The 26605-nt window shown below is 54.2% G+C and overlaps 3 protein-coding genes across 4 annotated transcripts; 1 reads left to right on the forward strand and 2 right to left on the reverse strand.

Annotated features, from left to right (window-relative positions):
• The first annotated feature begins 5152 nt into the window (after positions 1-5152).
• On the forward strand, positions 5153-8781 carry RPS19BP1 (ribosomal protein S19 binding protein 1). Its single transcript, XM_021687687.1, has 4 exons — positions 5153-5259; positions 5427-5555; positions 7777-7874; positions 8242-8781. Exons 1-4 carry the CDS (start codon positions 5208-5210, stop codon positions 8374-8376), a joined length of 414 nt encoding a protein of 137 aa, XP_021543362.1. The 5' UTR covers positions 5153-5207; the 3' UTR covers positions 8377-8781.
• Positions 8782-14794: 6013 nt separating this feature from the next.
• On the reverse strand, positions 14795-17268 carry ATF4 (activating transcription factor 4). 2 transcript variants are annotated; one of them, XM_044915792.1, is made up of 3 exons: positions 17204-17268; positions 15795-16112; positions 14795-15708 (listed from the first exon to the last, which is right to left on the reverse strand). In XM_044915792.1, the coding sequence occupies exons 2-3, from the start codon at positions 16018-16020 to the stop codon at positions 14879-14881; spliced, it is 1056 nt and encodes a 351-aa protein (XP_044771727.1). In that variant the 5' UTR covers positions 16021-16112; positions 17204-17268; the 3' UTR covers positions 14795-14878. The 2 variants fall into 2 exon arrangements, with proteins under 2 accessions (XP_044771727.1, XP_021543360.1); XM_021687685.1 differs by lacking the exon at positions 17204-17268 and adding an exon at positions 16714-16942.
• Positions 17269-20009: 2741 nt separating this feature from the next.
• Positions 20010-25968, reverse strand: MIEF1 (mitochondrial elongation factor 1). The gene is made up of 4 exons (XM_021687684.2): positions 25825-25968; positions 24745-24922; positions 24274-24536; positions 20010-23722 (listed from the first exon to the last, which is right to left on the reverse strand). The coding sequence occupies exons 1-4, from the start codon at positions 25966-25968 to the stop codon at positions 22916-22918; spliced, it is 1392 nt and encodes a 463-aa protein (XP_021543359.2). The 3' UTR covers positions 20010-22915.
• Between the last annotated feature and the right edge of the window lie 637 nt (positions 25969-26605).

Consider the following 26605-nt stretch of genomic DNA (forward strand, 5'->3'; position numbering starts at 1 on the left):
CTGTCTGACCTCAGATCTCCATGGAGGATTTCCAGCAGCTTCTTCCTGTGTATCCACTAAGTTCTCAAAATCGGTCATGCCAACAATTTCATCTTTTCAAATCGTTAAAAAGAATCCACTCTGCCTCTGCCTGGACTCCCCAGGTGGGGCTGCCGTCCCTGGGGCCTGTATCTGGGCCACCACTCTGAACCCTGAAAACCCTGGGGTCATAAACACAGACCCTCAAGGGGCATTTGTTTAGAGTGTAACACGCACGAATGCATGAGCCTCACCCAGCCCCTCCTTCACCTGGAACCCCCTCCCTGCCCGCTGCCTGGGGGGCATGTTCAGCAGCTGTTTGTTGAGTGAGCAGATGATCAAGTGTCCGGACTGGTGCTGAGCTTTCCACACAGTCTCTCACCGCACCCTCCAACAGACCTGGAGGGAGACACCACCAGTCCCCCAAAACCCCCACAAAGCTCAGAGAGGTGACCGTAGCCTCCCCAGGCCACACGCTGAGAAGTGGCAAAGGCTGCATGTGAACGTACACCTGCCAGACTCCAGGCTCCTGAGCATTACTCTCTGTAGCCCCCAAGCTCCCCATGTGCTGCTCACAAGAGCACGGAGGTCCAGTGGCTACATATCTGCGCAGGTCATCCCCATGGATGTGAGCACAGGTTCCCCAAACACAGTCTGGCACCAATGGCCATCGTTCATTTACAAACATACGGCACTTACTCTGTGCCCAGGTTTCCTTTCTAAGCTCTTTGCACTCAGTCCTCACGGCAACCCTCCTCAGGAGGTAGGGACTATTATTAGTCAACTCACAGATGAGGAAACGGAAGCACAGAGAGGTTGTGTGCCTTACTCAAGGTCACACAGCTAGCGAGTGGCAAAGCCATAATTTGAACCTGCATGGCCCTGCTCCAGAACCCAAGCTCCCCCCAGACCTCAGGACCCAGGAATGAGGAAGCTCTGGCCCCGTCCCGCCCTCAGCCCTGGGAGGAAGGCTGGACAGTACTTCTCAAAGCCCAACTGGCAGAGGAGGCAACAGGCCCAGAGGAGGAGGGTGGCTTGCTCGTGGGCACACAGCCTTGTGAGCCCAGTCTGTGGAACCTAGAGCATCTGTGTCAGCCTCGGACCCCTGGGGACGCTCCCTCCCCCAGCTCTGTCCTTGATCTGGGAAACCGAGGAGTGACTGCCTGGTGACAGCGTGGTCAGGAGGGAACGAGGCATGAGACACAAGCCCAAGAGACCCCGAGAGGGACAGGGGAGACCAGAGCCTGAAAGGAGCCCCCCCACACACACACACACACATCAGCTGAGAACCAGAGGGGGCAGAAATGGATTCCTTCTGGAGCCCTCAGGTAAACACACTTCAAAGCCACAGAGGGCAGGAGTCAGAGGCGGAGGCGAGAGGGAGGGACTCGGCAGTAACTCAGGGCCGGGCGGCACAGACAAGAGAGGGCTGGACACGTGGAGACTGGCAATCACCACTCGGAAAGGCAATTGGAAATTCCAATTTGGGTTTTCAATTTGAAGGTGGAGAGAGGCCAGGAGCTTGGGGGCTGGGGGTGGGTGCGGTGACCGAGGGAGAGATGGAGAGAGGACTCAGGGACAGAGAAGGGAGGACGGACGCACAGACACAAGGACAAGAGCCAGAGACAAGGACAAGGAGACAGAGATACACAGAGACGGAAGAAAGATGGAGAGAAGCAAAAGCAAAGCACAGGATGCCAGGTGCCCCCCCCCAGCACACACACTCACACTTGCACACACACACACACACACACACAACCTCATAGGTACTCACACACTCTTGCTCAGGACTCAGAGACCCGGGTTCTAGTCCTGCCTCTGCTCTTGAAATACTGTGTGACTTTAGAAGTCACCTCGCCTCCCTCTGAGCCTTTGGTCCCTCTGAGGCCTGGTGAGGTTAAGCTGTTCCAGGAAGGCCAGGAAGGAGACAGCGATGAGGTAAATGGGTGACAGGGGATAAGAAGGCGGCAACCTCCTGGGCGCCTCCTTCCTGCCCAGAATGGGAGTGCACCTCTGTAATAATCCACCGCAAACAGTCGCTGGGTGCTTACCCTCCAGTCCCTGTTCTAGATGCTTCACCAGTATTAATTTACCAGCTCCTCACTCCCACCGTATTAGGAAGCCAAACCCCATTTAACAGATGAGGAAACTGAGGCACTCTCTGTTAAGGGACTGCCTAGGGTAACTGGAGACTTCCCCACAGTGAGTGCCCACCTGCTGCCCTTTACAACCCTTTTCAGAGGAGGGCCTCCTCCTCCTCCGCAACCCCCCTACCCCCGCCCCTGCCCAGCCCGGCCTGGTGGCTTGACCTCCGCAGGCCCAGGAGGGGTGTCTAGCCCGGTCTCGGAAGGCCGCAAAGCAGAGGCGGCAGGAAGCCGGGGCCACGCGGTGCTGGCTGCAAAGAGCCAGCTGAGGCCGAAGGGTGCCCCAACCCCACACTCCTACCCCGAAACCCCAACCAGGATCGCGGAGGCGCGCTGTGCAAGAAAGCTGTCCTGCGGCGCCACCTAGTGGCCGAAGAGGCAGCCGGACCCCTCCAGAGTCCGCTGAGCAACGGGTTGAGCTGAGGACGCTGCAGGAATCCAACCATGACTGGCGTCCCTGTTCGCCGGGACATTGGAATACAAAGAACTCCTCCACCCTGGGGACCGTGTGCTGACCACCCCAGATGGGGAGGAGGAAGGGAATACGATAGAGCTTGGTCCTTTGCCCTCTTGAGAGACAGACTCACACATCCTACAATCACCTGCACATCTCTACCTAGCCTCCCACAGGCATCCCAAACTCAAACTTCATCCATCTGATCCGTACATTTATGGAGTGCTTACTATATGTTCCAGGAGCTAGAGATATAACCATGAACAAAACAAAGATTCCTGCCCTTATGGAGCATACAGTGGGGTGTGGGTGGGGGGAAAGACAATAAAAAATAAACATAGTAAGAAAATAATCTGGCTATTTTAGAAGCAGATAAAAAGAGCATGTCTGACAATGTAACTGTGTTCCACGACCCCCCACAGTCCTTTAGGCAAATTCATGGAGTTGAATGCAAATTAGAACACCTTTCCCTGGGGTGCCTGGGTGGCTCAGTTGGTTAAGCTCTGCCTTCATCACAGGTCATGAGCCCCAGCTCCCTGCTCAGCGGGGAGTCTGCTTCTCCCTCTGCCCCTTATCCCACTCTTGCTCTCTCTCTCTAGCTTTCTCTTTCAAATAAATAAAATATTTTTAAAAAAATCAAAAAACCCCACTCTTCCCTAGTCACCCCTCTGGGGCCACTCCTGTCCCAGGCATGTGCCTTCACTAAGGGGTCCTCCTTCCTGGGACTCTCCCCTCCCACATGAGTAGCTCCTCTTCTCCAGAGATCTCTTGATCCTGTGGGCTTGTCAGGCCCCACCCAGCACCACAGCACTAATCTCCTGGGAGGCTGGGGCAAGATGCAGCACACACACACACACACATACACACTCAGCTGTGTCTTGATTCCCCGCACGGACACCAACGTGCGTGACCTGGACAGGTTCCTTGGCTCTGTGCCACTGTTTCCTCATCTGTAAAATGGGGGAAACAGTTGCTCCTACCTCAGAGTTACGGGTGGTGGGAGGTAAATGAGTTAACAAATGTTAACAGTACCTTAACATAGTGTTTGCTATTATTAACGTCTATTTAGGTGTTCTTTCCCCCCAGGACTAGCTCATGGCGGTTAGACAGTGAGGTTCATCCAGGAATGTCCAGCTGAGTCATCCCCATGCCCCACCTCAACAGCGTAGGGCATACGAAAGGCTCTCAAATCATATTCCTCATCATTCACCACTCATCTATTGAGTTCCTTCTGCATGCCAGATACTGGGCTAAGAGCTGCAGATGGAGCTGTGAATAGGCAGGATTCTTCCCCACTGCAAGAAGAGTAATTTCTAGGGGCACCTGGGTGGCTCAGTCAGTTAAACAGCTGCCATCGGCTTGGGTTGTAATCCCAGGGTCCTAGGATCAAGTCCAGCATCAGGCTCCCTGCTCAGCAGAGAGCCTGCTTCTCCCTCTCCCTCTGCCTGCCTCTCTGCCTACTCGGGCTTCTATCTCTCTGTCAAATAAATACATTTTTAAAAATCTTAAAAAAAAAAAAAAAAGAAGAGTAATTTCTAGGCCAGAAGTTCTCTAACTTTTTGGTCCAAGAAATTCCTGACACTCTTAAAAAAAGTTCAGGATCCCAAAGAGCTTTACCATGTGTAAATACCTACTGATATTTACCATATTAGAAACTAAAACTGAGAATTTTTTTTTTTTTAAAGATTTTATTTATTTGACAGAGAGAGATACAGCGAGAGAGGGAGCACAAGCAGGGGGAGTGGGAGAGGGAGAAGCAGGCCTCCCGCTGAGCAGGGAGCCCGATGCGGGGCTCGATTCCACGACCCCGGGATCATGACCTGAGCCGAAGGCAGACGCCTAACGACTGAGCCACCCAGGCGCCCCGAGAAATTTTTAATTTTTAAAATTTAGTAAGTTAATACGTTTTATTTATTAATTCATTTTTAAAAACAAAAGCAACCCCACTGCATTTTATAAATAAAGGGCTGTGGGGGACCCTGTGGCCCAGTGACGTCAGACATGCTTTTTGCCTGCTCTATGCTGAACAAATATTTCTAATGAAAATGGTTGTATTTTCCAACGCAAAACAAAATAGCGGGAAAACACTGACACGGTTTTGCATTTTTTTGCAAATGTCTTTCAGGTCTGACATAATGGAAGACAAGTTGGATTCTCATGCCGTACTCCACCGATATGTTACCTTGGTTGATGTACGTGAAAAAGAACCCGGCTGTACACTTCCCTTTGTCGAAAAAATTGATAATACGAACACTCTGCTCCGGCCCCCGCCTCGCCCACTAGGGAGCTTCGGGACTCGGGAAAGTTGACCAACCAGCCCGGGCTGGTTACGGACGGCTTCTGGAAGAAGGCGTGGCCTTCTTAGGATTGGACAACAAATGTGTCCTTCTGCAGGTTGGCCCCGCCTCCAGTTCCCGCCCCTATTTCCTCTCGGTAGTAAAGTGGCGACCCCAAACGCATGCGTCCTAAGGCAGGCGGGCACTTCCGCCCGCTCACTCCGGAACCTTCTGTTCTCGCTCGGGTTTCCGCCGAGAGGACCAGGGCGGCCAAGACGGAAGTAGCGTGGTGTGTAGGCGGAGCTAAGCGCAGCCATGTCGGCCGCCCTGCTGCGGCGGGGCCTGGAGCTGCTGGGGGCGCCGGAGGGTGAGACGGGCCTGGCCGGGGCCGCGCAGCGCGGGCGGAGGGACGGCAGGGGCTGCGGGCGGGAGCCCAGAGGGTACGGGACGATCCAAGCCAGGCTTGGCCCTGGTGGGATGGAAACCCTGCGCGCCCTCTGACCCGGGTCGGTCCCTCTCTCTCTTCCCCTGCAGCCCCCCGGGCCGCGCCAGGCCAGGCCAAGCCGAACGGGGCTTCGGCGAAGCGGACCCGGAAGGCGAAGGCGACCCAAGCCCAGAAACTGCGGAACTCGGCCAAGGGAAAGGTGCCCAAGTCCGCGCTCGGTGAGCTCGGGAAAGGGGCGGCACCCAGGAGGAGGGGGCGCTGGAGGCTGAGCTTGAAAGGGTGGCCGGGCATTTTCTGGAATAGCAGGTGTGCGCCTGGCGCGGAGCCGGGTCCTGGGAGTACGGAGGTGGACGAAACACGTCGTCCCGGTCCTCGTGGGCTACTGCCCTAGTGGGGAGAGAAGCACCAAAGAATTTCGGAGGCAGGGAGTAATTGCTCAGTGTGATGAGGCCTGTGGGGTAAGACTGGAGTGCTCTGGAGGGCTTTAGAATAAAAAGCCAAATCAGACTGCTCTGCGGAAACGACATTTAAGCCCGTACCTGAAGGAAGTGTAAGAGTGAGCCAGGGGAAGAGCGCTCTGGAGAAAATAGCTCATGCAGAGTTAGGAAAAAGTTCGTTGCTTTGAGAATTGGCCAGAAAGGTGCCTGGACAAGGTGACGGAGCGGGCAGGAGTCAGAGATGGAGCGCTTAACAAGCCGTGAATGTTCTGCGTGCCTGGTGCTGTTCTAAAGCCTGTATAAATAAATATTCCCTCGTTTGGTTCCTCACACGACCCTGTGAGGTCAGTACTGTCGTGACCCCCATTTGTCAGATGCAGAAATGGGCACCGGCCCAGATCGCACAGGTGGAAACCAGGCAGTGTGTCTGAGGAGAGATTTGCTCTCACCTACTCCGTTAGGGTGGGAGGCACGGTGGCCTGGGCAGCCGCGATGGTGCAAGGATATGAGGGGGTGGGAGAGGGAGCATTGCTGGGCTTCAGTGGTGAATTGGCTGCAAGGATGGAGGAAGAGGGAGACACCGAGGACAGAGCCCACTTTCTAGTAGAGCATCTTGGGAGATAGGATGCCATGTAACGGGTCAGACAGCCTTGAGGAGGGACAGATGTGGGCTGGATGGTGGGGTCTTTTGACATGTGGCAGGGCTTGGTGAGCTCCTAGTGTGTCTTTGAACCCCCGGAGCCTGGTACATAAAAGGTGTTCAGATATTTGTTGAAAGAACTATGAATTCCAAGCAGGAAACGGCGTGAGCAACAGTGATGTTGGTGTGAAACAGGAGCCTAGGGTGCCAGGGGTCACCTCCTGTATCCCAGCCCTTGTCCCCCTCCCTGTCACGCTACCTAACAGATGATGAGGGGACTCTGGGGCCACCTCGGTGTGAGCCGCATCATCTCTTGCTTGGATTATTTCAGAAGCCTCTTAACCTCCACTCCCCCACCCGGTAATCTTGTTTTCACCGAGGCAGCCAGAATGATCCCGTGAAGCAGTAAGCGGGACCTGTCTCTCCCGGCCCCACACCCTCCGGTGGCTTTCATCAGACTTGCTACCCAGTGAGGCCCCATGTGGTCTGCCCTATCTCCATCTTCATCTCCTACTGCTCTCCCCTCCCCGTTCTAGCCATTTTCTGTTCTCCAAACACATTAATCGCACTTCTTCAGGTTCTTTGCACTGGCTTAGAATGATCTTTCCCCCGATATCCACACACTCTCCCTTGAGTGTTTGCTAAAACCTCATTTCACTGAGGCCTGCTCAGACCCTCGTATTTAGAATTGCAACCCTCCACCGCTGGCATTCCTCATTTCTCTTTTTTTTTTTTTTAAAGATTTTATTTATTTATTTGACAGAGAGAGACACAGCGAGAGAGGGAACACAAGCAGGGGGAATGGGAGAGGGAGAAGCAGGCTTCCCGCAGAGCAAAGAGCCCGATGTGGGGCTCGATCCCAGGACGCTGGGATCATGACCTGAGCCGAAGGCAGATGCTTAATGACTGAGCCACCCAGGCGCCCCTGGCATTCCTCATTTCTCTTTACTGTGGTGTTTTTCTTCATAAAATGTATCACTCTCTAAAATACTATTTATCTTGTTTACCGTGTTTCTTTGCTCTGGAATGTAAGCTCCATGAGGGCGGGAGTTTTTGCTGTTTTCTGCTGTATGCCCTGCATCTACAACAGTGTCTGCCGCACAGTAAATGGTCAGGACTTGTTTGTTGCATAAGCCCCTTGAGCATCAGGGAGCTGGGGGCAGGGGTGGGGGATGCTTTCAGTAGGATCGAATGGAAAGTGGATTGGACAGAAAAGAGCCCGGCATGCTGGAGTTAACCTAGGGAGGGGACACAGGGCCTTTGGCATGGCTGGTGGGGGGACGGGGAAGAGCTGTCGGAAGGGGACCCAGCGGCTTCCAGGGAGTACATCTGAAACGATGCCTCCCTGCCTGCCATCCACAGCTGAGTTCCAGAAGCGAGAGTGTCGAGGCTACCTTGGAGTAAACCTGAAGTTTATGACCAGTGCAAGAAGTACCGTGGCGGAGTCAGTCACCCAGCAGGTTTGTCAGGAGTGGGCTGTGGGGCAGAACCTGGGTGGGGAGAGCCAGGGCTGTTTCTGGGACCCATGGGAGTCTCTGCCCTAAGCACAGAGCAGAGGTTGGGCCACCCCTCTAGATGGCAAAGAGCAGAGCGGGGCTGTTGGGAGGCTGGGCCTGGCCTTACTCCCCTGTGACCCTTGTGGGCCTTGGTTTGTTCCTCTGTAAGTGGAAATGGTACACCCTGCCTCCTGGAACAGCGTGAGGGCCCAGTGAGAAGGTAGGACTCAGTCAGCTCTGCTAGGTTGTGCAGCTCCAAGGGGTGGTCCCTCATGTGCAGAGAGAAACCACCAAGGGATCCTGACACCCCCCCCCGATCCCACATCCCCAGATTGTGCGTCAGAACCGGGGCCGCAAGGCCTGTGACCGGCCTGTAGCCAAGACGAAGAAGAAGAAGAAGGCTGAGGGCACCGTGTTCACCGAGGAAGACTTCCAGAAGTTCCAGCAGGAATACTTCGGCAGCTAGGCTCCCAGGAGGACACAGTGGGAAAGGCACTCAGCTGCAGTCTCCTTCTCTGACCTCACAGCCTCTGCTGGCCCCATGGCCGGAGCAGGGTGGCTAGCGTGGAGCTGGGGAGCCGACGCCCGGGGGAGGAAATGCACTCAGACCAGAGCTGACATCTGCAGGCTCGGGAGGAACCATCTACCTGCTAGAAAACATTTCTGACTGCTTCATTTGCTTTGGCCCAAGTAGGGCCTCTGGGCTGTTCGCTCCGGAGAGGCCAGTTCCTAGGCCCTCGGGGCCAGGCCTCTAGGAGGGAAGGCTGCTGGGCCGACTTCAGGTTCTAATAAACGTGGACCCAAGAGCAGAGTGTGTGCTGCCGGGGCGTCTCCCATCTCCTCTGGCACCAAGGGCCTTTCGCCATCCCCCATGCTTAGGGCTCCGGGTCAGAAGTCCTCCCGTCCAGCCCCAGTGCAGCTGGCCCCCGGGGAGCACCCAGCATCTGCTCATGGGCTGAGAGGAGCCCTCCTCCCCTGGGGGTGGCGGCCACAGCTGACCAGGCAGCCCTGGAGACAGAGTAGTATCCACTGCGGCTGGGGGCTTCCAGGGCAGCCGACTCGGGGTTCGGGAAGCGGGGGTGTGGCTGCCCTGGCACCCAAGGCTTGTGCTCTTGTGGGGAGGGGGGCAGCTCAGGAGGTGACCTCAAGAAACGGCGTCACGCTCAGGTGTGTGCCCAGGCAGGAAGCCGGGGCTGGGGTCGGGCTGGTCCCTTCCCAGCAGGCATGTGCCAGGGACGGGTATGTGGAGAGCGAGTGCCTGAGTGAGCGGATGTGCTGACTGGATGGGTCTTCACTGTGGAGGAGACGACAAGTTCTGGAAGTCCAGGAGCCCCTTCTTCCCCGTGCAGAGAGGGCCCTGCTTGCCTTTGGGCAGCTCCATCCAACTCTCTGCTTCCCTGTGTCCCGGGCTCCTTAGGTCAGGGCCTCGTCTGGCAGAGGACTTGCGGAGGGGCCCTCCTGTGGCTGGGCCGGCTGGGGGGCCACAGTCTGCCAACCCCACAGTGGGTCCTTATGGCCAGAGGGGAGAGGGTGCCGCACCCCCCACACTGCCCCGGGGGGTCTGCTCCTGGTGGTTAACTAGCTTTGCATCCTAAGTGGGGACAGCAGGGACCGCGGACCTGGCTGAGGCAGAGGTGGAGCCCGTCCTGCCTGCAGGTGGCATCCGTCCCAGCAGCAGGAAGCAGACCATCCATCCAGGAGGCCAAGGGGGCAGGAGAGGAGGGAGCTGTGACTCCAAACCGTTACGGACCCACCTTCCTCGCATGGGCTTGTTCCAAAGAAGGGAAAGGCTGGTATCTCACATTCTCGCTCCTGCCTGCTGAGCTTTCGTAACCCCTGCGGGGAGAGAGGCAAACTTGGATATCCCCGGAGACTCCTTCCCTTCATCTCCGCTGTGCGGGTGCCCTCTTGCTCACCTCACCGGCCCTCGAGCTCCAGACCCCTTTCTGACAAGGACACGCCCACTGTGCCCTAAGCACCTACGGGTGTCCCTTCCCAGGCATAGAGTGACGGGCCCGGCTCCGGGGCAGGGAGTTGGCAGGTGTGAGAGCAGGGTCTGCCACTTCTCTGCTGGTGGGTACGTTCCGTTCGTTCCACGTAGCACCAGTGACGGTGTCCGTGCTCTCCTTGAGTGACCAAAGTTAGTGCTCACTTCTGAGATTCTGGTCCAGGAGGTCAGGGTAGGACTCTGGGACGTGCTCATAACGGTCACCCTGGACAGAGGCGCCTGCGTGGCTCAGGCGGTTAAGGGTCTGGCTTCGGCTCAGGTCGTGATCTCCAGGTCCCGGGATCAGGCTCCCTGCTCAGTGGGGAGTGTGCTTCTCCCTCTCTGTCCCCCACCTTGTGCTCACTCTCTGTCTCTCTCTCTCAAACAAAATCTTAAAGAAAAGAAAAGAAAAACAGTCACCCTGGACAGTTCCGGTGCTAGGGCTTAGAAGGCGGCAGAGGGCCTGGGAGAGGCGCCGGAGGATGGAGGATGTGCCACCATTAGGGGAGGCATGTGTGCAGAAGTCAAAGATGGGGCTTGCTGACCATGTGCTCCAAGACCTGGCGACTGACAAACCAGCTGGGAAAGGAAGGGACGGGGCTCAAATAAGAGGACACTGAGTTGCCACCTTCATGCCGGGTCTAAAAAGACCCAGGAGGAGAAGGCCCTCCTCAGTCGAGACATCGCAAGTGACACGAAGCGCCTGGAAGCATTTGCGTCCCCTGTGGTTTGGGGCAGCTGGCCGATGTGGACCTCCATGAGCAAAGCTGGAGGAACGCACGTGGTGACCGGTGGGAGGGCCCAGCCAAGGCTCCCTGTGACTTCCCAGCAGGGTGGGCTGTTTGAGGCATCCACACTTCCTGGTCCTTTGTGACCGGACGGGTTGGCCGGGGCGCGGGGCAAGAGTGGGGAGGCCTGCCCGTGGGACCCGGCTAGGGCACAACCACAGGCCTGCCCACCAGGCCTGCGCAGAGTTTGTGCGGACAGAGGCCTGAGTTCCTGCAGGAGCTGGGTGGGTCCCCATCAGGTGACTTCCTGTCGCAGAGCTGGGGTGGGGAGCCCTCTTGGAACAGGTAGGTGGGACTGTGGCACTCACAGCACGTGCCCCTTCGTGAGTTTTCTGGGCCAGCTTTCTTGGGGATGCCTCCCCATTCTCTACATTCACAGCTTCCGAATCCTTTGAAGCCCAGAACAGGCACCCTTTCCTCCAGGCAGCCTGCTGTGACCTCCCACCCAAGAGTCCCTGCTCCTTCCACTGGGGTCAGCCAGCTCTACAGTCCTGACTCCCGGAGCTGTCACTTTCTACTTGGTGTGAGCATCTACCTACTGCCCTCCCACTGGACCCTGAGCTGCCTTCCCCTCAGCAGCTGTGGTCCCTGGCACAGGTGTGCAGGCACTCAGGTGCCCCTACGGGGGCTTCGTGTCTCCAGCTGGACCTTCTCCTGGTCTCCGGCCTCAAAGTCCGCTGCCCCCTCCGTCCCCACCTGCTTGCCGAAGACATTTGCCAAGACCGGACACACCCTCGGCCAGCATCCAAGAGTTGAAATGAAGAGTCCCTGCTCCTCACCTGATTTTCTCCATCTCAAGAAATGGAAACTCCGTCCTTCCAGTTGCTCAGCCACCATTCTGTCCCCTCTCACACATCCGCCATCGGAGCCTGACTTGCTTGACCTTGAGGATCTATCCAGGCCCTGACCAGCTCTCCTGGCTCACCTGTGCTGACCCCAGCCTGGTCCTCTTTCCCTGCCCCCCCCCCCCCCCCCCCCTCCCCAGGCTGTCTGAGGAGCCCTCTTCAAATAGCAACCCCTGTATCACTCCTACTCCAGAGACTCCCCAAGTCACATGGAGACTCTCAAGTCCCATCACGGTGACAAGGCCCTGGACCACGTGTGCCGGCCCCCGCCACAGGCACTGCGGGCTTACTCCCTCACCTCCCAGAGAGGGCCTCCCTGAACACCCATCCTGAATGGGCAAATCCAGCCCCGCCCCAGTGCTCAGCATGCCCACTGCCATGGCACGTTAGATGCCTTATTGGCAGCCTCCCTTGCCAGAACGAGAGCGGAGATTTTTGTCTGTTTTCCTCACCACTGAATGCTCAGCACCCAGAATGATGTCTAGCCTGCGGTGGGTGCTCATGAATAGTTGTAGAGAAACAAGGCCTGTTTCTGATCTCCAGGACCCGCAGCCTCATCCTAGGAGTCAAAACAGGCATGCAGTGGGGAGAGCTGCGCGGCTCCAGCCTCTAGGTGTGGGCCGCAGAGGGCTTGGCACTGAACCAGGAGCACCCTGTCCCCCACTGCAGCAGGGGGAGAGCCCAGCCCCAGGGCTGACCAAGGCCCAGCAGGGCCCCACAGCAGTGGAGCTGGACTTCGTCTCATTCCCATTCCCTCTGTGGGGGGCTTTCAAACACTGAGACCACACGTGCTGAGCAAGGCCTCTGTCATGGTCTATACCGGCTGGCCCTGGGCCAGCGTCCACCTGCAGGCTTGCCTCGTTAAAAAAGGTGCAATCATAAGATCCTCCTTACCACTCCTAATGCAGATTATGAGCTAATAACCGGAAAGCACTCAGAGCCGTGCCTCAGAACTCTAAATAAAAACTCTTAGTTGTAATCATTATTACTTGCCAGGCACTGTTGTAGGTCCTGGAAATATGGGAATGAACAAGACAGCAAGATCTCTGCCATCAAAGAGCTTAATTACATTGTCATTGGGGAATGGGAAATAGAAAATAAACATGTATGCAAATAGGTTCAACTAGAGATAAGGTTATGTAAAAAAATAAAACGGCAAAGCAGAAGGGCTGGGACATTAGCAGAGTCATCTTGGAAGGTGTTTGGGGTGACATATGAGGCCTACATGAGAGGGAAAAGGAGCCCTGGAAAAATCTTGCAGGTAGAGGGAACAAGTGCAAAGGCCCTGAGGCAGGAATGAGCTTAGCAGAGAACTGCAGGAAGGTCATAGTGGCTGGAGTACAGTGAAGAGTGAAGGGGGGTAAAAGCTGAGTGTGGTCTGAGCCTACACGTAGCTCTGCAGGGAACTTGCTACCCATCCCATTCCTGCCTTTTGGGTTTGGGGAGTCCTTAGCCGCAGGGGCCTGGGAAGGGGCATAGCTCAGTGTCCTGGCCTTTGGCCTCCAGCCGGCACTGCCCCTCAGGGCACCCCAGGGAAAGGTTTCCCATCTGTCAAATGGAGAAGTGGGCCACTGTCTCCGAGGGCCTGCTCCAAGGGCAGAGGGTCTCACTGGCACTGGATGCGGCAAGGTGGCTGGGTCACTTCCAGGGCCTCGGTCTCTCTCGCCTCAACTCTCCATGTCCTCCTCCTGCCCCCACCCCACATGCCCCAGGCTTGGGCAGCTGCCCGTTGTGCAAAGCGTAAGACACTGGGGGGGGTGGACAGAAGGAAGCAGTGTTTGTGGTTGTAGATTTTTATTTCCTATCTTGGATAAAAAACTCTTAAGGTCACAACACAGAAGTGAGGAATAGAACAGGGATTGCAGATGGCAGTCGTGCTCACGTGTGGGCCTTTGGCAGTGGCCTTAGGCTCCCCACTCTCCTCCAGCTCCTCGCCCCACATGAGCCATGTAGAGAACTGATGTGATCTTAAGCCTGCACATTTGTACTGATCTGTAACACACATTAGCGCCCACACGTGCTTTCTCTGAACCCCCAGCTTTGATGAGTATCCAGGGTCCCCCTCTAATCCTGCCTGTAAGGAAATCTAGAGCCACACTAAGTGCACTCTGAAGTCAGACTGCCTGGGTTTGAATCCACCGGGCAGCTGTGCAGGTTACACAACCGCTCCAAGCTTTAGTTCCCTCATTTGTAAAATGCGGAAGATGAGGTGATCCTTATGAAAAAAGCATTTTGGGGACACCTGCTAGACTCTTTGATCTTAAGAGTTGTTTTGAGTCCCACCTTGTGATTATTACAAAATAAATTTTTTAAGCTTTCACAACATCAGTGCATGTAGCTGAGTAGATGCTGTTTTTCCAACCAGTAAATCCCCACATACTTAGCTGCTAACAGTTCAGCTGCTTAGAGGTGAGAGATCTTGTCCGTGATAATTCTACTACCTAGATGGGTGGTCCCTGCTGAGTAAGATGGAGGCCCATGGCCTTGAAAGGAATGCTACCACCTCAGGGCAGGACCTCCACTCCCTCTGGTGTCTGAGGAAATGTTCCCATCCGGGTCACAGCTGGTTGTATTCCAACAGCAAGCTGGCTCTCAATGCCCAGCATTGCGAAGTAGGTCAGGGAAACATGGGCCCTCTCTTCCCTTGTTCTCAAGTTCTTCCAAAGGCAAATGGGTCAAGAGCCCAATGCTTCCTCCTGCACCTATTTCCCACAGGGGAAAGGCCCCACTGGGTTACCACAGGAACTGGGAGAATGCACGTAGTAGAGTGCTTAGAACACTGCCTGGTGCCACACTCGGGGGGTCCGCATTGCCATTCAGATGAACATCAAGGCTTCCCGGTGCTGTCCTGACATCACCTATGGACAGATCTGCCAGCCTTTGAGCCCAGCTCTGGCCAGGAACTTCTGCAAGCCACATCTTGAACCCCCAACTCGTTTATTCCAGCAAAAACCGAAGACCTACTTTTCTCTAGAGTTCTGGGGAAGCGCTCTACAGAACTGTAAAAAAAAGTGGAATTTAATCACTTAGTGCCCAGGTGGGGCCTGTGGCTCCTGATCACCCAACTCCCTCAAGGGTAAAGCTCCCCAGCCCCACCCAGCCACCTATGGGGGCCCAAAGCCCAACTCCCTCCAGCCTGGGAGTCCAACAGAATCAACAGTGGTCCTGACCTATGGCCCAACAGGGCTGAACCAACCCCACTCGCCTTGCAACAGCCAGGCCAAGGTGGATTGAGACCAGAAAGCAGGCACACGGCAATTCAAGTACTTTCACTACAAAATAATTTATTACAACACACAGCTTTAGCGCAAGCCTATGTACAAGCACACACACTCCGGATTACCCCAACTAGGGGACCCTTTTCTTCTCCCTCGCCTTTCGGACCTCTTCTATCAAATCTTTCAGATACTGGATCTCCTTGGCTAAAGAATCTGCCCTCTCTTTCAGAGCCTCATTCTGCTTTTCCAGCTCTTTACACTCGCCAGTGAGGGCCTCCTGCTCAGCCCTCTTCTTCTGGCGGTACCGAGTGGCTGCTGTCTTGTTCTGCTCCATTTTTTTCAGCTTCTTATCTAGTTTCTCCACCTTTACTTTTGCTTCTGTCTTCTCTCCAGGAGGGTCATAGGGTTTGGGGCGGGCAGAACCACAGAGGGAACCTGGAGACAGCAGGCTCCTATTTGGAGAGCCCCTGGAGGTAGAGGGGCTATGCTGGGGGGACCCCAGATAGGACTCAGGACTCATACAGATGCCACTATCATTATCTGAGGGGGCATCCTCCTCCTTGATGCACTGAGGGATCAGGTTACTGTAAGTGGCGGAGTCTGACTTTCTATCTCCTTCAGAAATATCCACTTCACTGCCTAGCTCTAAACTAAAGGAATGATCTGGAGTGGAGGACAGGGCCCCTGGGGAGAGGGGAAGTGGTTGGAGGAAGGTAAAAGGGGCAATCTGGTCTGTTTTTTGTAAACTTTCTGGAAGATGGCCAATTGGGTTCACAGTCTGGGGGGGCTCCTTATTAGTCTCCTGGACTAGGGGGTCAAAGAGATCACACGTGTCATCCAACGTGGCCAAAAGCTCATCTGGCATGGTTTCCAGGTCATCTATACTGAACAGAGAATCAAAATCAAACTCCTTCAGATCCATTTTCTCCACCATCCAATCTGTCCCGGAGAAGGCATCCTCTGCAAAAGAGAACCAGTGAAGTCAGACGCACACTGCCGCAGCAAAGCCCTAGACCAGACCCCAGGGGCAAACGACTCTCACTCACCCTTGCCGTTGTCTGAGGCACTGACCAACCCATCCACAGCCAGCCATTCGGAGGAGCCCGCCTTAGCCTTATCGCTGGAGAACCCATGAGGTTTGAAGTGCTTGGCCACCTCCAGGTAGTCGTCTAAGAGACCTAGGCTTTCCTCAGCCCCCAAACCCGACTGGTCGAAGGGGGACATCAAGTCCCCCACCAACACCTCGCTGCTCAGGAAACTCATCTCGGCCATGTCGCGGTACTTTACTGGAATCGAGGAATGTGCTTAATTCGAAGGTGTCTTTGTCGGTTACAGCAACGCTGCTGCTGGATGCCGTGAAAAGCCTGAGAAGCAATCAGAAACCAAGTCCCCTCAGACATCAGCCGACCCGAGAAGTTCATCTCTCCGTCCCGGAGAGAGGATGGCCAAACTAGAACCCCACTCGGGAGCAAAGGATCCGGCACATGCGGCCCCAGAGCCATGGCGTCCACCTTCCCGCGGCCCGCTCAAGATGGACGCCGTCGGGGCTGGGCCGCTCCTCCCCTCGCCGCCGCCGCCGCCGCCAGAAGGCGCGCCCTGCTCATGTCCAAATACGGCCCGGGCCGCCCGGCCCCGCCCACGCCCGCCCGGGACTCACGCCGCGCTCCTGCCGCCTTGCCCCGCCGCCATCTTGGCCCCTGCCACGTTTCGCGGGGCGCCGGGCGGGACGCCGCCGGGTTCAGGGGCCGGGGCCGCCGAGGGCTTCTACCCCCACTCCCGCCGGGCCGCGGCCTCCCGACCCAGAGGCGTCGGCGTCTAGAGGACACGCAAACAGGGGTCACGCGTCCCGGGCGCTCGTAAAACCGCTTCCCCTTCCGCGACGCCGCCCGGCCGCAGGCCGCGCCCAAGCGAGCTGACTGCCCTTGCCGACTCAGGGGAGCACGGCCGGGGCGGCCCGGTACTTACGCCATGGCTTAAGCCGCTGGAGGGTGCCGCTGCAGAGCCTGGTGCTGCTGCCGCCGCTGCAAAGGCCAATGCTGCCGCAGGCACTGCTGCCTCTAATACGCCATGGCGGCCGCGGACCCTGCGGGGATTGGAGGGAATGCGCGCACTTGCGGGAAGGATCTACATTTATAGGCGGGAGGAAGAGAAATGGCGGCGGAGCGCCGCCCGAGGGTCCTTTATAGACTTTGCCTCTCTGAGGACGCATCACACTGCACATCCTTCCGCCGCGGTCACGTGACCAGCACCTCCCACCCATTCGTTTTCTCCTATCCGATGCCCCACCGTGTCCAACTCACGACTTTCATTCCCAGGGCGTAGCTGTGAAGAGAACAGGAGTTATTTTCAAGGCCTCAAGAAAGGAAAAAGGCGCACTACTTTGCAAGGCTACTAAGATCAAAGTGTCACTCTTCCCTCCGCCGCCGGATGGCGCGGAGGGATTCTTCAGACATACCTCGTTTCCGGTGTTAGCTTGGTGGGCGGGGAGAGAAGTCTTTCAGCCCAAGGAAGGTTTTTATTGTGAAGTCCGAAGCCACCTGGTTATCGCGCGAGATACTGGCGGAGAGCGAGCGTCGAGCTGATTGGCTAGTCATGGTGAGTCATATATATCTCGATTTTCTATTGGCTCAGACCCCGACATGGGCGGGCTGTTCGGTGAGGGACGCCCGGTCAGAGCGGGAAGGAGGGGAGCGGCCAGTGCGGTTCCCTGTCCTGTACTGTCGCGTCTCGGTGAATAATGTCTGCACTGGCCTCCTCAGCTCGGCACACCCGTAGCCGTCCGTGACTGTCCTGGCTCCTTCTCCGAGCTGCTTTAACCTGGGTAGTCCCAAACGGTCGCGTCAGGCCCCGGCCCTTGTGGTCCCTTCCTGTCGCCCTCCGTCAAGCTCCGAATTAGCGACCAAGTTCAGGCCGAAACTAGGCAAAAGGAAGTGGCATTTCGTGTCACGCAAGCCCTTAAATAGCTGAAAGGGGGGACTGAGGATCTCAGTCGGGATCTCAAACGCTCCGCGCGCACCTACGATCAAGGGCCAACTCTACATCCTTACCGTGAACTCTCAAGGCCAGTCGGGAAGATACATAATCTCTAGCCCAACTTAGGGTATTTTTACATACGCAGCCTGCTAAAATGTTTGCTGTTTTATTAAGAGTATTCAGTCTATCACAGGGCAACTTCTTTTGGTTTATGCAGATGCAGTTCCCTGACGAGATTTTGTTAAACTGGTATCTGCCGCTCTCCCAAGTCTGCAACTGCCCGGTGTATCCATCCTAACCACTTCCCAGCACGTCCGCCTAATGGCGCTGATGTGGCGGGAGAAGCTTGAGGCTTCTCGCGGAGCATCGTGTTTGGAAGCAGCAGTCCAGCTCAAGGCCTGCAACTTGCTCTCTACTGGGGAGCTGTGAAGAGTGCCAAGAAAGGTCTCCATCGTCCTCCCGTGTCCTTCACAGTCGGGGCCTGTAGGGGCAGAAACCTTGTTTCTGCCTCCCATTTCAGTGGGCCATTCAAGTATCTGTAGGAGGGCGGTGAGGTCAGAAAATTGGGGAAACACTGTCTTTGATAACTACAAACCATTCATTGCTTTGATTCAGTCTAGCTAGCCCAACAATTTCTTTAGGCCAAACAACTAATGGGGCGGGGTGTGTGGCCCAAAGTCACATAGTTGCCAGTGGAGGCGGTATGGGACAGGCCTTGGAAGACAAATTTTTGAGGCAATCCCAAGAATCCTGGCTCTTCCATTTAGTAGCTGAGACGTTTTGGTTAAGCAGTTTATCCTTGCTAAGCCAGTTTCCTCATCTGTAAAATGAGGCTAATGATGAGTATCCTCCTCCTTAGAATGAAGATCATATTTGGAAAGCACTGAGCAAAGTGCTGGTAAGTGCTCAATAAACGGTTGCCTATTATTACCATTATTAGAACTCAGGGTCTTCTGATCCTGAACTCCCCACTCCACATCTTCCTTACATCCTGCTTCCTCAGAGGCCTCCTCTTCTTGACTGAAATGAAATCAGCAACAACTGGTACATGCAAAGTACACTGCATACTGGGACAAGAATGGTTTTTCTACTGCCTTGGAGAATCACAAATGTCAAGATATAACGAAGTTGTCTGGTCTTTCAGTACAAAGGCAGTAAGTATCTCTGAGCCATTACACAAGTCTTCCAAGGTGTAACTAAGGACCCATGGGGCACGTCCTCCTTTTGCTGTATCAGGAGACCTGCCAGTGCCTCCTTACGGACGACCATGCAGAAGGCTGAGAATTAAAGTAATATTGCCCCAGTTTTGACACTGCAGGAGGTCACAGATGAATGACTCCAGTGGCAGCTTGTCCCATCCATTCTATCATGAAGACCCAGATCAAGCACTTAAAAGGTTCTTCTGGCTGAAAATGGAGGAGGATCACTCCTGTAGGAAAATGTTTCATACCACACACAGAAGTCAAAGCTATTGGAAAGGAGACTTTTATTTTTTTCTTTCCATGCTGTGGAAGGTCCTCATGTTCCCCAGCTTTATTTCCTCCCTCAAGGAGAAAAAAGAGTTCTCTGGGTCTCAGGGCTAAGCTGCTTCTATGTGGACCTAGCCAAGGTGGGACAGAAAGACCAGTGACGGATTCCAGATCTACCAGCTGAATGCATCCACTGCTACTGAAGGGCAGGCAAGTGACTAGAAGGCAAGTTGTATCCTTGGCCAAGAATTTAAAGACTACAAGGTGATCCGAATGAAAAGGTAAACACGCTGGACACAGCCTCAAAACCCACATCTGGTGTTTTGGCCACTTAGAATCAGCAGTGTGTAAAAGGGACACAGCCTGACAGCTCTAGTCCCAGGTGTCTTTACCATTCTCTTTGGCCTTGAGCTTTAACAGGACGGGCAGAGTGATAACCAACCCTGTGAGCAGTTTTCAGCCAGGGTCACAGTATCAAGGAAGATGTACCATGGCAGAGGACTAAGACACATGCGGGGTTCCCTACTTGCAGAACTCCTCCTGGGGCCTCTCCAGGACCTTGTGATCCTGAAGCTGATTCCTTGTCAAAACATGTGAGTTCTCAAGGGGTGCCTGGGTGGCTCAGTTGGTTAAATGTCTGGCTCTTGATCTCAGGGTCCTCAGTTCAAGCCCTGCACTGAGCTCCATGCTGGGCATGGAGCCTACTTAAAAAAAAAAAAAAAAAAAAAAAGCTTTTGGTCATGATCTCAGGGTCCTGGGATTGAGCCCCGCATCTGGTTCCCCGCTCAGCAGGGAATCTCCTTGTCCCCCTCCCTCTGCTTCTGCTCTTCCCCTTGCTTGTGCTCTCTTTCAAATAAATAAAATCTTAAAAAAAAAAAAAAATGAGAGTTCTCAACTTGAGTGGAGTACAAGGGAGCAAAACCAGCTAATCTGGAGTGTGAACAGGGTGACCACCAGGGGCTGAGACCAAGGAGAAAGACTGTAGGCCTCAACGGTTTTTCCAGACATTAGTTTTTGATTATTTATTTGAGGAAAAAAAAAGTCACAACCAAGCATATAAAATACTGTTATCCTGAACTCATTTTTTAGGACGGGCCAACAGGGAAAAAACCAAAATACGCTTTGGAATTGATTAGGCTTTCAAGGTAATGAGTATATTTTTTAAGCATTAGGCTAACTCATGGTTTGCTAACCTAGATGGTGCGAAAAACTTCAGGCAAAGGTGGGAGTTACTGAGTAGAAAGGCAGAATGGCAGGGAGAGGCAAAACATCCTTCCCCAAAGATTAAAAAAATTGGACGGAGGGGGGGCGGAGTGGGGGGTGGGGGTTGGGGCAGAGCGTTGCCCTCTTCCATCCAAGAACCTCCAAGCACTAGACTATCTTCCATGTTTTACAAGGCTGGCCCAGCCTCAGTCAGCAAACCCACCAGGACCAGGGCCAAGAACTCCCACTGCTTCTAGTTCTGAGGACTTCCGGGTGGTTCTTGCTTGTGAAATGGGAAAGTTACGGTTTTTGGTTTTGTGAAAAACATAGTTAAGAGACAGAGATGCCCTTAGAAAGATGCTCTTTTAAGAAAGGACATAAAATCAAATCACAATTACACCTGGCTTTGATAATTGGGGACTTCGTCTTTAAAACCGCTTGTTTTTTCCAGCTCTCCTTCCAATGTTTTAATATGGAATTTGGTCAGAGATGCCAGCTTGGGAAAACTAGGTCCTCTAATACATTAGGAAAACCAAATCCTTTATCTCAACGAAGCCTAACCCATGCTTTTGCAACCTCCCCTCTTCCTTCCCTCTAATGGATACCAGACAGGTGCACAGGAATGTTCGATGCCAGGTCCTGCCCCGTACCCTCTCTGCCAGTCACCTAGGGTAGCACTCAGGCACAGAGCATTTCTTTAAACTCTAATCTGACTCTGATGAACAGCCAGGATGGAGGATCTCTCTCGGGGTTCTGGGCTTTATATTTTTCATTCTCTCTCAGTGGCTTCATACATATGGCAACTAAACCACTTTAAGGAACCTTTGCAGATCTATGAGAGAAGCAGGAAAATTTTCCAAATATAGCCAAGGTTAACCCTAGTTCACAACCTCCTAATCCATGACAAAAAGGGTACAGGAATCTCTACCCTAAATTCAAAGCACAGCTGAGGTTTCAATGCTATTTAAAGAGTCATTTCATGCTGCTGTCATTGGGAAGGAATGAGACAGCTGCGGGAGCTTCACCAGAATCTCACTGATGGAGAGGTAGTAAGAAGAGAAAAAATAAAACTTGATGGGAGAACAAAATACTGGCAGATCAGAAACAGAATTATTACTGGCTTTTTGCCACGAACAGGAAGAAAGCACAAAACAAGCAGCTGCACTGACGACGTGCGTGAGACCCTCCTCCCCGCCACCAGGATACCTTTGTCGTTGCAACACGCAGTGCAGTTTTAGCAGCAGGAAACCAGAGGGAGCGTAGGAAGCCCCGCATCCCTCTCCTATGTGTCTTATCCATGCGCGCTCTTCCTGGGTAGCACCAGTCTCCCCAGGCGCGGGGTGAGACAGGACGGGAAAGAGGTCAGCACAGGTCTGCTTGCCCTCTGGCCTCTGGCAGGGCCTGGAGAGTTCAGCAAACGCCCCCTCATGTTCCTATGGCAGACGCTGGGGAATGAAAGGCTGGCTGTGGGCCTGTTCCCGCGCTCAGGCAACGTCCTGGAAAGGCAGGGCCTCATGGGGAAGAAACACGGTCGCCAAGCCTCAACCGGTGACTGGATTTTTCAGCTGGTGTTTGCTGCCTGTCAACCTCCCTTCAACCTCTACCACAAACACTGTGTCCTTGAAGGCTTCGTCCTAATTGGCAATAAGGCAAGGAAGGGGCTGAACAACAGCCCCCTCCCTCCCTGTCTTCCCCCAGCTGCTCACACAGCAGCGCTGATCTGGACCAGCCAAGGGTGAGGCTCAGCCATCGGGCACACACACCCTTCCCTAGGCCCTCTTCACCACCGCCGGCTCCCCCACTGCAGTGTCTCTGGTGGCCACCAAAGAACACAGTCTCCAAGCAATCTCATCCAGTTTATATTGAGCCTCCCTCCTGTGTGGGTCAATAACAGTGTTCCCATGAGACCTTCTCAGCACTTAGGAATTGGAGCTGGTCAGGAGGCGGGGGAAATGGGCTTCTTCTCCAGGAACCTGGGTCAAAGGCCAGCTCTTCCACCAGCTTTACTCCCAGAAACTCTAAATACTGTCTGAGCACTCACTCTGCAGAGCTCAGCTTGGAAACGTGCAATCGTAACTCTCCAGTGACATTCAAGGAAAAGGCAACATCTTGACTAGGCAGATACGCTCCAGGGTAAAGAGCAAAACAGAAGGTGTGAACAAGAGGAAAAGACAGAGAAGACACTGAAAAGAAACAGGCAAAAGGGCAGGACAGACAGGGACAGAAAACCTGGGCCACAGTGCAAAACACCAGCTCAGGCCAGCGCTCCACCTTCTCAATTCATTCCAGAAAAATTAGCCTGGAGCAAGGGGGAGGGGAGGAGTAGGAGCACAGTGTTTGGTAACAGAAACGGAAAGGGCTGGGTGAGAAAATAGGAGACAAGGAGATGGCATTCTGATGAGCATGAAGTGATCGGGCCGATGACCAGCAAGATAGGAGGCACCTAGGAACCCCGTGAGGCACCAACTACGCAGCCCCGTGTTGCTAACGGAGCAGCCAGGGTGTGACCGCCTTCGCCCGCCCTACGTGTGCAGCAGCACCTCCGGCTCAGACAGCGAGCAATAGAGAGTATATCCCAGTTCATCTATTTCTTCAGGAGTGAGCTCTGCAAGTAAGTTCACCTTGGGGTTTAGGGCACTGGGCAGGACTCCGGCCTCCAAGTAGCTGATGAGTCCCCTCAGGGCCTGTAAGAATCGGTCTGCCAGCATATCTGGAGACCAGTCAGCCTCCTCCTGGGCCAAGTGGAGGATGACGTTAGTGAGCTGGCTGGCAGTGAGGTGGCCCAGAGCCGGAGTGGACTTGCATATGGCCTTGAGGATCTTGAGGCACAGAGATCGGCAGCCCGAGTCGGCCTGGTCCAAAGCCCGCAGGCGGGCCGTCTCTGCGGGACGCAGGCTCAGCCGCCATAGGTTGTCATACTGTGCCAGCCGGTGTGGTCTGGCTACCAAGACGGTGTCGCCAAGGGTCACTGATGGCAGGAAGTCAATGACAAGATGCTTGTCACACTCATACTGCACTTCCAAAGTCAGGGCCTCTGGGGGTGGTGCTGGTCGGATCACATAGTCCAAGAGGGACCCTATGGCTGGCCAATTGATGGAGCCAGCCACCACCTTCTCAAATGTGTCTGCCACTGTCTTTGGGGAGAGGTAGCCCCCTACTACACAGCGGTCCCAGTAACTGCTACCCCGAGGAAAGTACTCTGGATTCTCACGACGAACCAGGTAGAAGCCAGGGATGTTCATGATGGTGTCCTCACCAGGGATACACGACCACAGGTTCTGCTCCAGCACGAGGGGCACGATGAGTTGGATGTGGTCTGCTGTCACCACCTGTTGGGGCAGAATTAAAAAGCTTTTGAGGGACTTAATCTGCTCAAGAGACAAGCATTCCCAAACACAGGTCCCACCATCTCATTTTCCCCCCAACAATAAAGGAATTCATGTCACCATTACCAATTCAAATAGAGTGACGATTTAAACCCATGTCTGTCAGGGGCACCTGAGTGGCTCAGTCGGTTAAGCGTCTGCCTTCGGCTCAGGTCATGATCCCAGGGTCCTGAGACTGAGCCCCGCATAGGGCTCTCTGCTCAGTGGGGAGCCTGCTTCTCCCTCTCCCTCTGCCTGTGCTCTGCCTACTTGTGCTCAATCTCTCTCTCTGTTAAATGAATAAATTATCTTAAAAAAAAAAAAAAACATGTCTGTCAGAACAAGAAAGGGTTAAGAAGACCCAACAAGTGCTACCCCAGTGGGCAGAATCCAGAAGCAGGAAGCCCTTGGTCTTTCTGGCAAGCCTGGGACGCTGATCTTTGGTATCAACAACACTCTTGAGAAGCATCCCAGTCAGCACCCAACCCTACCCTTCGTGGGAACCGCCTTGTTACCTGCAGGTCATCATAGAGGCTGCCACTCAGGTACATGTCCCGAAGTGGCATGTCAGGCAACTTGGCCCGCAGAAAGCTCCGGAGCTCGGCACATATGTCCACAGCAGCTTGCTTGGCCCGAGCCTGCTCGCCAGCAGGGATGGCTGCCCGGTTCCGGTAGTAAGTGAGAAGTTTCTCCTGCAGGGACATGCGGAGTCGTGACTTCTTCAAGTCTACCTGGCCCTTCCTGGCCAATGGCTTGGGCCAGGGCGGGCAGAATGTATCTGCCAAGGCAAGAGAGAGAGGCACGTGAGCTCTTCCCATGCTTGCTTAGTCCATAGCTGCCTTGGCCCCAGAAAGAAGGGCCTGGCACACAAGACAAGTGCTTGCACAGTGCCTGGCATACACGTGCTCAAGAAACATTTGCTGAAGGCCGATGTAGTACTGAGAGCCCAGAAAGGAGTCCCAGAGGGGTGACAGCCTTTTCCTCACCCGTGTCAAAGGCTGAGGAGTCTGTGGGAAGGGTCTGCAGGGACCGGCTCAGGCCTGTCTTCATGTCCTTATTCAGCAACCGGGGGGAGCCCATCCAGTTTGGTTCTTCCCAGCTCCTTTTCCCTGAATGGCTCAGGCGGGTGGGGCTGGTAGGGGCGCTGATGGCCCGATCGTACATCTGAAACAGCAGAGGACCGGCATAGGTAGCTTCCTGCCCGTTGCCCTTCTTCCCAGCAGCTCTGCCCTCAGGAGTTCAACTACTATTTTTCAGTAACTTCGTTTTATTCTAGATTATGGAATACTTTGCTTCACGCGGAAAATCTTAGGAAATACTGAAGGATACAAATAAGAAACCAATCTACCATAATGTTACAACACAGAGACCACTTAATATACTGGTCTAGTTCTTTCTGGAAATATATTTTATATAATTAGGATCTGACTCTATATATACTTTTGGAACTGGATTTTTTCACTGATCACTTTTATCATTTCCCCATGCAACTAAAAATGAACCAGTGTTCAACATTACAGCACCTTTTCTGACTATACAACACTGCACCTCACGAATGTACCGTAACGTTAAACACGGATTCACTTACTTCACAGACACTGAGTGGATACTGTGTGCCAGCCATCGTTCTAGGCGCACAGAATAAAGCAGGAAACCAAAGAGACCCAACCCTGCCCTCACGGAGTTTCCAGGCCAGGAGAGGGATACAGGTAATACATAATTAACAAGTCAAATGTGAAGTATGCAGACAGAGATAAATGTTAAGATAAATACAGTAGGAAACGGAAGTAGGAAGTGTATATGTGGTGGAGTGTTGCTATTTTAAATAAGGTAATTAAGGAAGGATGTTTTGGTTATTTGCAATCTATTTGTATCTCCAACGATTTCTTTAGGGCAGAGTCCCAGAAGTGGACTTAGTGAATTTTCCTCAAGGCTCATCTTAAAATGCCAGACGAGCAGCCCATCAGTATCAGAGTCCCGGTTCCAGGTCAGCTGCACTGTGCAGGGGCAGCCTCAGCCCCTCTCCCAGCCCTGCCCCGGCCCCCGCCCCGGCCGCACGCACTTACCCGCTTAACCGCCAGTGTGGCAATGCCCAGCACGGCCGCCCCGCCCACCCCCAGCACCAGCCGGGCGTTGGAGAGCACAAAATCAATGGCCGTGCCGATGCCATTGTCATCCTTCTTGCCCTTGCGCTCACCAGAGCCTGCCATCATTCACCTGAGGACAAAGGCACAACACGGCCATCACCACCTGGGACTTCGAGAGCCATCCCCCCCCCCCCCCTGCGAGGCCAGCCCCCAGCAAGCACAGGGTGTTCTGTGAATGCCAGAGACCCAAATCTTCCTGCCTCTAGCACTGCAGGCTCTCGGGTCAAGACAGAGACACCAGGCTCCGTGGCGTATCTGCATGCGAGGGGGAAGAGTGGCTCACGCTAATTGTGAAAAAAACCTCTCCACCAATCTACTGAGATTATAGAACTAGAAAGCCTCAGCTCACTGTCAATCCTTTCTTATATTAGTGTGAAGTACCCGCCCATGCAATTCAACCCTCTCCCTCTCCCTCCCCGTCAGTATAATGTAGATCGTGTTTTGATCCTTTGGCTACTACTTCCTATAAGGTGAGATTTGAGAAGGTCTCATCTACTAGATTAGGATAGAAGATGCTCATCCAGTCCTGTGCTGTCGCTTCACACATAGGGAGGTGACTCCCTCCCTTGCCAGAGGTCCCAGCGACAAGGAATGGCAGAGCCATCTCCAGAACTCAGGACTCCCAGCTCCCAGTATGATGCTTTTCCTACCACATCATGTTTATTACAATTACCCACAACAAACTTTCCTATTCTACTTT

This window comes from Neomonachus schauinslandi, chromosome 5, assembly GCF_002201575.2.
Source record: "Neomonachus schauinslandi chromosome 5, ASM220157v2, whole genome shotgun sequence".
Classification (NCBI taxonomy): Eukaryota; Metazoa; Chordata; class Mammalia; order Carnivora; family Phocidae; genus Neomonachus; species Neomonachus schauinslandi.

Excerpts from the sequence above, each read along its gene's own strand:
- RPS19BP1 (XM_021687687.1), top strand. The coding sequence starts at position 5,208 with ATGTCGGCCGCCCTGCTGCGGCGGGGCCTGGAGCTGCTGGGGGCGCCG. Across the intron at positions 5,260-5,426 it reads GCTGCTGGGGGCGCCGGAGG|CCCCCCGGGCCGCGCCAGGC; the intron begins GTGAGACGGGCC and ends CTTCCCCTGCAG. Across the intron at positions 7,875-8,241 it reads CGGAGTCAGTCACCCAGCAG|ATTGTGCGTCAGAACCGGGG; the intron begins GTTTGTCAGGAG and ends CCACATCCCCAG.
- ATF4 (XM_044915792.1), bottom strand. The coding sequence starts at position 16,020 with ATGGCCGAGATGAGTTTCCTGAGCAGCGAGGTGTTGGTGGGGGACTTG. Across the intron at positions 15,709-15,794 it reads TGCCTCAGACAACGGCAAGG|AGGATGCCTTCTCCGGGACA; the intron begins GTGAGTGAGAGT and ends TCTCTTTTGCAG.
- MIEF1 (XM_021687684.2), bottom strand. The coding sequence starts at position 25,968 with ATGGCAGGCTCTGGTGAGCGCAAGGGCAAGAAGGATGACAATGGCATC. Across the intron at positions 24,923-25,824 it reads CCACACTGGCGGTTAAGCGG|ATGTACGATCGGGCCATCAG; the intron begins GTAAGTGCGTGC and ends CTGCTGTTTCAG. Across the intron at positions 24,537-24,744 it reads CTCCTCAGCCTTTGACACGG|ATACATTCTGCCCGCCCTGG; the intron begins GTGAGGAAAAGG and ends TTGCCTTGGCAG.